We start from the raw sequence: 9,117 nt of genomic DNA, 5'->3' as shown, positions 1-9,117 counted from the left end.
CAAAAATTTATTCTCATTCGGGTCGATGAGGATCACAAAAGCTCTTGCTCTTCCAAACCAAGACACCAGGTAAAAGTTAAAAGAATCAGTTAAAACCTGGGAAGAAGAGTTAATAACCCTTAAACTACATATATCTGCAGGAAACCTTATGCACATAGACAGTTTTTTTAGTTCTTGAACTTCAGAGTTACATACTGTGTCAAAAGCTACACGGCATTGAGGAGCTCGAATTTTGCCAGGAGGACATGACACCCACCTCAGTAGGACTTATCCCCCCCAGACCTCTTTTTGTCCTCCTTTCTCATCTCAAGGCACCCACTCTCAGTGCTCAGGACCTCCTTGACATAATGCACAGTGCTAGTGGCATCATAATTCCTATGGAAATTTCTAGAGGATGTCAATTCACAGTGAAATAATGTTTTTAAAATTCGTCAAGCTTTTTCAAAGTCATTATTTTAATATTTTATGTTATTAAACATATTGCATGGCATCACACATCCATAGCTAACTAGAAATCTATGCTTCACTGGAGCTACAGACCTTAGATTCGTGAAACTTCATTAATAATCTCTCCATACAGAAATTTTGAGCAACTGTATCCCTGAAAAGCATAATTACAAGGCAGGATTACAACATTTTGGACTGAGGACTCCTTGGTACAACTCTGCTGACAGAGAGCAAGTGTAAACTTTTCCCTCCTAGCTGCGTTAGATCCAGGTGTTGCTCCTCTTAGGCACAAGTGCATTTCTGCTACTACAAGTATTACCAGCTGAAATCAGTATTGTGCCATTAGAAGATAAAATACATCTGCAGATTAAATGCATCTGGTTTACTACTTATCTAAAAAGGGACCTTCATAAAGAGTATGTCAGCTTTTAAAATTATAAAAGCACAAACTGCTCATCAATTCTATTACTAAAATTGTATATTGCTTATAATTATTGTATTTTGCTTCTAAATACTTAAAATGTATTTAGAAATTCTATATCATTACACAGATGGGACTCATCAAAATTCATCTTCTGCTTCCATTGTCAGCTTGAAAAAACCCCCACAAACCCATTAAGTCAGATGATAAGTGAAGCCATGATGCTAGCTGCTGAACTGAAAGCAATGCAATGAAAGTAAGCATTTCTTCCCACTCAGCTCATGCAACATATTAAGAAAATACTTTGTTCCTCCGTGGACAACAAGCCATCCTCTAGTTCTCACTTCCTTGGAGTTCTTTTCCTGATGCAAGCAACCTTAAATCACATTCGTAACTTGTATGTAGTATTATACTCATCTTTTCTACCAGTCCTTGCTCAATAAATAAACTGGTCCCTTCTTGGAGATCACTTTTAAGGTAGAGCTGAATACATTTCAGCAGCAGCGAAACATTCTGGAATTCATTCTTGTCCAGCTCCTATAGAAACACAGAGAAACACAGAGCACCGCTCTGTGATACCCAGTCTGATACCCATAGAGCTGGGCATTAAAATGGTTAAGATTATTTACGGTACTCACCTTTCTCAGTGCTTTGTCTAGCTGGTTGAAGAGAGATTCACTGTATTTCTGGGGAGGCTCTATTTCTCTCTCCTGAAGCAGTTCGCTTATTTTCTGAAATCCCTTCCCCTTAAAAGCGTCAGTGAGAAGCGATTCGAGCTGCAGAGGGAGGGGAAGCAAACAACTAGCGATTAAAATAAGTGGGCATTTGAATCATTGCAGCACTGATTGTGAGAAAATACTTGTAATGCTATTTTAAAAGTTGTAGGCTTTTTGTTTATTTGTTTTTACTTTGTTTCTCTACTTCATTTTACTTTTACATCTGAAGGTGAAACATCAGTCTTAATTTCCAAAAGAGACAGGACCTTCAAAACTGAGTAACCTTAAAGGATATTGAATAAAGAAATAAGCAACTGTTTTAGTGCACTCAATTTGTAATTTTTACTATGTCCCGCAACTATTACAATCATTTCTTTCCACTTACTAAAGAAAAGTACATTACATTAAATTACTAAAAATTCTAGATCATGCCATATTCATTTAAGAATCCACCTTTAATATATATACAACTATTTGCAAGATAAAGCTAAGGATGCATTTAAAAGATATTTACAAAGTCTTCTGCTCTGGCTGCCATGTTGCCATTCACGTCTCTATTCCGTTCTTCACTTTTTTCTTCCTTTAAAAAGAAAAGATAGAGAAGAGTACAGAAAAAATGCTTTTTCTGCCCAATAGCTGAAGACCATTTACTCACCCTCTTTCTTTCCTAAAAGGCTGTTTTTCCTTCCCTATTTCCTAAGGAAAGTTTCAAAATCACCCCACACTTCCAAACTGGAGATTTACCAAAGCCGCGACCACCAGAAGCCGTCTCGGGACCCCGCGGGTGTCCCCCGGGGGGGGATCACGCTGTGAGTCCCGTGTGTCCCCCCCCCCCCAGCCCCCGGCCCGCAGGGAGCGGTGCTTACCTGGGCCATGGCACGGGGGGCTCCGAGCTGCGGCTCGGGGCGGGGGGCGGCCCGGGGGGGAGGGGGGGGGGGGGCCAAGAAAAAGTGCTGGGGTTGCTTCACCCCCTTCCCCACGACCCTCGCACGACCGCGGCCAGCTACTGCTAGATAAACCCGCGTGTGGGGTGGAGGAGAGACACTCGCCAGCCTTTCCCACAGCTCCGAGCGCTCTCCTTTCCCCAGCAAACCTGACTCTGTCCCCGGCTCTGGTAACGGGGAGGAGCGGGGGGGGGGGGGAAAACAAACGAGTTTCGCACCCGCACTAAAAAGCCGCAGCTGTGCGGCGGCTCGGAAGGCCCCCCCCGGCCCCAGGTGATGGCGTTTGACACCCCGTCCGAGCAGACGGGGACAGAAGAGGAGCCCAACAGCCCAGCTGGGGCTGCTCTCTGTCGGGGGCGGTCACAAGCCGGCGTTTTCTGCTACAGTCTGGTTTTAATTTTGCAAAACTAAGAGTAAAGTCCCAGTAAGAGGGGACTAAAGGGAATGGAAGTGAATGCGAAAATCCGTCAGAACAGGTGAGATCGTTTAAAAGGTTACAGTAGCACCAGCCATTCAACGATTCAGTTTCTATAACATTACGTATGCTTTACATTTTTTCTTTCTGTTTCTGAGAGCTAAAAGCAAACTTTTTTCCCCCCAAAAGCCCTATCGGCTATTTTTTCCGAAAAGAAGAAGGTAAAAAATGCTACCTGTAACTTTCTAATAAGTTAAAATACGCTGATCACTGATGGCACTGACTCTGGTTTTGTGTTTTAAACCTTCTGTCAGAGAGCACAGCGTGAAGGGAGAGCACGCTTAGTAACACTTAATTCGTTTACATCTAAATCTAAGGAGCAGGCGTACGCCTGCATTTAAGGAAGAGCAGGTTATTTGTACAGTCCCTCTGGCTCCCTCCGGGGGCTTTTCAAGCTGCGGGCAGCTCCAAGCCGCCTTGGAACTCCAAGGCTAGCGGCACCCCGGCGGGGCAGAGCTCCGCCCGGAGATGGGCACCCCTCCGGTCCCGCACGCCGCTGCTGCCGGATTAGACTTCCAGACCCTGCTCAGGTTTGCAGAGGTTACGGCCCCCCGTGCTGGGGGGTGGGATTCAAGCGAGACCCCCTCGGCTGCCCCCCACCTCCAGGTAACCGCAGCGGAGCCGGCTTGGGGGGCGGAGGGGGAGCAGACCCTGCCCGCCCAGGTGCGGGGACGGGGGTGGTGGTGCCGCTGCCCCGCCTGCGGGGCCGGCTGGGAGCGCCCCCCCCCACCCCGGGGACGCCCCCGACAGCATAAAAAGGCGGGAGTCGCCGCCCGCCGCTGCCCCCCGGCATGAAGCTCACCTGGGATATCAACGACCCCAAGCTGCCGCAGGTACCGGGCAGGGCGGGGGGCTGCCGGGGGGGGGCGCGGTAGAAGAAAAATCCCCATCTGGCTATAACGGGGGACCAGGCAGCTGGGGTGCCAAGGGAAAAACCTTTTCTCAAAGTAAAGCTTTGTTTTATGGCTGGCTTACTTCTCCCACAGCTTTTAAAGTATAATTATGTGGGTCTTGATGGGCTGCAGTAGTCTTTGCAAAATGACTTGTAATAAAAATATGGATTTGATGCACAGCTTTGGCCAGCTGTGTATGAACTCCTAAAACAATCTTCAGCTCCACTGTTCAGCCAGTTTTCTCCCCCCTTGTTCCTCATCTAAAGAAATGTCAAAAAGAAGCTTGGATTGAATGTTTTCTGCTAATATAATTAAAGCCATCTAAATATTTTGTTTGTTGATGTGACATTTTATTCTCAATGAGCATTCCATTTTTTTTCTAGTTGTGAGCTCCAAATGCATTGTCAATTCACAACATTTTTCATCTTAGAGTTTATTTAATTTTACAGAGCCCATGCAATTATAGAATGGCTTAATGCTGTAAATGCTGGTAGTTCACCTGCATTCACTGGGATTGCTCACATGTGGTGCATATGTATGTTAAATGAGCGTTGCAGGAGCTCTTTGCTTGCACTGTAAATATTTGGAGTTTAAAATCTTAGTCATTCTTTAATTGTTCTGGTAATCGCATTTTGGTAAGGAACTCCAGAAATCTAGTGACATCCCAAATTGAAATGTTCTTTCTTCAAACTACTATATGCATATTGGAAGTATATTTGCAATAGCAATTCTCTATTTTTATTTTTTGGTAGAAGCCTTACTCAACTTATATTAGATGCACTTTAAGATTCCTTAGCTAAAACTTCTAGTTTCCAGCCTGCAGGTGCGCAATCCCACAACAAGGAGAACTTAATAGCAAGTATGAGCAGGGCAGCTTCTGTCCTGTCTGGGCACCTCATCAGTGGTAGACCACTCATTAAGTTCTGGTAATAAGGCTGACCTTCTATGGCTGGGTAACCTCACTGCAAAGAGGCATCTGTGACTACAGACCATGTTGTTATGGATCACGATGCAAAAGAGGAAAGGATCCTGACTTTCTTTTGAAATGTGGAAGCTCAGACTGCCTTTCCCCTTTTATAGAGCATTTCTGAATAAGCTATTCTTTCAATAATTTTTTTTCTGCTGCTTGGGTGGTCATAGAAAAAGCCCTTTTTTTTCCCATTATGTATTTTGTAACAGGGCAAAACCATCCGGTTGCAATATACTGCTAATATTCTCTTGCTCTCCTCCTTGCTGCCTTGCTCTCCCAACCGCCCTTGCCCTGCCGCAGGAGCCCAAGCACTTCGATGCCTTCCAGGAATGGCCCGACGGCTACGTGCGGTTCATCTACTCCAGCGAGGAGAAGAATGCGCAGAGACACCTCAGCGGCTGGGCCATGCGCAACACCAACAACCACAACTGCCAGATCCTCAAGAAGTCCTGCCTGGGGGTGGTGGTGTGCGCCAGGAGCTGTGCTTTGCCCGGCGGAGCCAGGCTGCAGCTTCGCCCCGCCATATGCGACAAGGCTCGGCAGAAGCAGCAAAGTGAGAGTTGGGATGCCCAAGGGACCCCATTTTTTTCAGCTGGGCCTGATTTCTAAACTGGGATCACTTTTACTTGGATGGAGACTAAGGCGTAATTGCAAAGAGTGCGATGAATATATTTAGTTCCAAATTTCGTCAACATCTGTCTGTAAATACTCAAGGGGAAACGCACCTACAATCCTTTAACTCAGTAGCATTTATAGCAAGTATGCAGCTCTAGTCCATACCATTCAGTTATGCTTGGTAGTCTATGCTGCATTTCCATAAACATCCTGTTTTAATCTGAATTTCCGTGAAGGCTGATCATGTTGCTTTTGAGTTCTGTTTACTCTCAGATGACACCCTTGCCTTTAACCAGTATCTTCAGTAGTTTCTTTATCCCTATTCACAGAGAAAGCCTGCCCGAACTGTAACTCAGCCCTTGAGCTGATTCCTTGCCGAGGACACAGTGGCTATCCAGTCACTAACTTCTGGAGGCTTGATGGCAAAGCAATATTTTTCCAGGTAAAAAGCACGCATACACATGCGCGTGCACACACACACGCAAACTGTACCTATACACAAAAACTGTACCTATACATATATAGAGAGAGATTTCTTTCCCTCTCCCCTTTTTTCTTCTTTTTTTTTTCTGTGTAACACTGAGGAGGGTGAGCACGGTGGAGTTCTGGTCCATGACTGAATTCCTCTCTAGTACGAACATGGCAAGAACAAATAAAACAATAACATTTGGGTGTCTTTTTAAAAGCAGTACTTGAGGGTTAACTGTATTCAATGTTAACTATAACATCATTATAGATGTTTAAAATTCTCCTCTTTACAGTACACAAATATGAACACAGAGGTTGTCCTGCACCCTGGCGTGTTTGACAACTGAATCTCACCAAGGACCTAATATTTATTTCCTATTAAAATAAATAAAAGGGGAAAGGAAAGCCTTAGTTAAATTGCACAAGTTGAAATGTGAATATTCTATTTCATGTGAAAATAATCTTTGAGTTTTAAGAGAACTTAAAAACTAAATAAGAGAATTTAGAAAGCTAAAATTTGCAATTTCATGTTGATTTGGGTTTTTTTAGCAACATTAGGCCAAAAAATTCACAAAAAGCTTCTGTTCTATGAGATTACATTCTCTGCTGGATGACTTCCCCCCCCCACCCCCGACCCACACTGCAATGAATTCTGTTCTCCAGTCAGTAAATGGAAGCAAACTGGCCACATTCCCAAATTCTTACCTGTTTAGTTTTTTGTTTAGTACTGTTAGTATTATTATTCAGATATTCTGTTACACACATGCGAAAACTGAAGATTTTTACCATCAAAATAGTCAATAAATCAAAATTCAAAAAATTAGAAGTTAATTTCTACTTGAGAAAGGACAGCATTTTAAAAGCAATTTTAAGTTTCCTACTTTGTATTAGGGACTATACGGAGGTCCATTTAGGGAAATGTAATGTGCAAGGACATGTAGAATATACTGTTTTATCATATATCCATATAGCTTTGGATACATATTTCTGCATATCCACAGATGTTTCAATAGCAGAGCATCTTCGGGTGGCTTTCCAGGGTATACTTTTCAGTCCTCCTCAGGAAGGTGTTTACTGTTTTTAGAGTAGATAATATTTGTCATCTGGTGGCGTGAAACCTCTCTAAAGCCTATTTATGCTGTTTTAGTGATGGCTATTATAAAGTAGAACTGAGATCCTGGACTGCAGAAAATCAACTAGACTAAATTTATAATCTTTTTTTTTCCTTGGTTCTAATCAGCTACTCCTGAATGTCATAAACATAGGTAACACCTTTGCTCATTCATCATCCAGCCTTGCAACTCTGCAATCCTCACTGACTTCTCCCTCACTTTTTTTCTTCTAGCTACCTGCAAATCATGATTTATTTTGTTTATTTTTAAATTTAATCCCTCCTTGTTTAGTTTCTCCTCCCCATTCTCTTGTGCCAAACCACAGACCGTGCTGTGGCTACCTCTCATTCTACTGTTGCATTTTTTCTTCTTTTATCCCCTTCCAGTTCACATCTAATTCTTTGTTAAACCTAATTTAGGCTAAAGGAGTCCATGACCACCCCAGGCCAGAGAGCAAATTGGAGGCAGAGGCAAGACGAAGTGCAATTAAGAAGCAAATGTCCTTTTCTCACCATTCCCAGAAAAAGAGATCTCTAAACTCAGAGGTAAGTCAAGATTTTTTTAGTCAATTCAAAAGGTGTCACTAGGGATCCCAGGGCAAAACAAAGCTTTACAACATGCTACCTCTGTTCATTTGGGGCTGAAATGAGCCATAGCACAAGTGTTGAGACATATACATGCGTGCAGGCAGTATCGATTCCCGAATCTCAAAGATCTACTTGTCCTTGTCAGGCAGGAAGGTACCACGACAGCGGCGGTTACGCCAATAACCTACAGAATCTGCCCTGCATGGATGGCCCAGAAAGGGTCGGTATCATCACAGACACCAATTTTTCGATTCCAGCACAGTCTTACCCTTCGCTGCAAAACGCTGACCTCTATAAAGCATCTTACGACTCAGCCAGCTTCCAAGAGGACCCGCTATCACCATACCCAAAGTGCCCCAATCCAAGGATCTACGTGCCCAGGCCATGCAGCTACGAGTTTGGAGTTCCTACCTTTATAAGCTCCAGCCCTTACCCAGCATTTTACAAAGATCTGACAAGTCCTGCCATCGATGCCGACCCCCTCGGTTTGAATGGATCTCACTACAACGCTGTGACCGCCCATGATAAGAGCTTCGATAACCCTGGCAGACATTACGGACTGAAACCAGCTTGGGGGAAAACTGGCAGTGGAGACCGGAGTGACTATGGACAGATGCAAACGAGCGCTAACCACCCTTACTATGGTGGGGACTACCCCTGCAGGTACGGTCCCAGCCCCTCTCCCATAGCCCCACCGTTGCAAACCGTCATCACAACCACCACCAAGGTGTCCTACCAGGCTTACAAGCCGTCCGCGCTGAAATACAGCGACAACTTCTGCGATATGAAAAATCTTCAGAGTTATACCCACGTAGCGGAAAACGTCTCAGGCGCTATCTATTCAGGGATGAAGGTTCAGGAAGACTTTGGGATGATAAAGTCAGCATTGCTCTACCAGCATGACCCAGTCCCCCCAAAGTCTGAACCAGTCGAGAGCGTGGAGACCTATCGGTATGGGCCACCGCTGGGGAACAGCTATGCTGAGCATGAAGGAGAGACCTTAAGGTTTGAGAGTGCTGAATATTGACTAAATGTTGCCTAAATGGCAAATACGTGCAAATGCGAAAATACATTCTCGTGCTGACCATGTGCATGCTAAGGCCAGTGGTTTGGGATTTGAGGAAAGCTGAGGAAGCAGTATATCACAACAGCTTAACCCCCAAAGTGCCTTTCTGGAGCTGTGCTGAGTGAAGCATGTTTCACACAAAATTTCAATCCAGCCCCACCTAATCTCTAAAACGGCACAAGGAGCTGAGCCCAAATGTGCCTGGGTGAAGGCAGCCTGGAGGCACGGCACCTCTGGAAGTCGACAGCCTCCTCTGTCGGGGGATGCAATCCACTTGTAACCACAACTCCTGCCAGACACCTCCAGCTTTGGAGAGAAAATGCTCCATCTGTAAAAAAGAAAATGCTTACCAGGTAGTGGAAAAAGATGAAGGAAGGTGGCTATAGTCAACTGAAAAGAAATG

At 44.5% G+C, this 9,117-nt stretch overlaps 1 protein-coding gene across 1 annotated transcript; it reads left to right on the top strand.

Annotated features, from left to right (window-relative positions):
- The first annotated feature begins 3,794 nt into the window (after positions 1-3,794).
- GCM2 (glial cells missing transcription factor 2) lies at positions 3,795-8,675 on the top strand. Its single transcript, XM_075140701.1, has 5 exons — positions 3,795-3,836; positions 5,167-5,419; positions 5,811-5,923; positions 7,481-7,606; positions 7,794-8,675. The coding sequence occupies exons 1-5, from the start codon at positions 3,795-3,797 to the stop codon at positions 8,673-8,675; spliced, it is 1,416 nt and encodes a 471-aa protein (XP_074996802.1).
- Positions 8,676-9,117: the final 442 nt, after the last annotated feature.

The sequence above is a fragment of the Calonectris borealis genome, chromosome 2, assembly GCF_964195595.1.
Source record: "Calonectris borealis chromosome 2, bCalBor7.hap1.2, whole genome shotgun sequence".
Taxonomy (NCBI): domain Eukaryota; kingdom Metazoa; phylum Chordata; class Aves; order Procellariiformes; family Procellariidae; genus Calonectris; species Calonectris borealis.
The sequence above is the reverse complement of the archived record's forward strand: the minus strand, read 5'-3'. Positions and strand labels throughout refer to the sequence as shown.

What these genes read in the sequence shown, in the direction of transcription:
- GCM2 (XM_075140701.1), top strand. Translation starts at nt 3,795, where the DNA reads ATGAAGCTCACCTGGGATATCAACGACCCCAAGCTGCCGCAG. An exon ending in ACGACCCCAAGCTGCCGCAG is followed by an intron (nt 3,837 to 5,166) that starts GTACCGGGCAGG and finishes GCCCTGCCGCAG; the next exon opens with GAGCCCAAGCACTTCGATGC. An exon ending in GGCTCGGCAGAAGCAGCAAA is followed by an intron (nt 5,420 to 5,810) that starts GTGAGAGTTGGG and finishes CCCTATTCACAG; the next exon opens with AGAAAGCCTGCCCGAACTGT.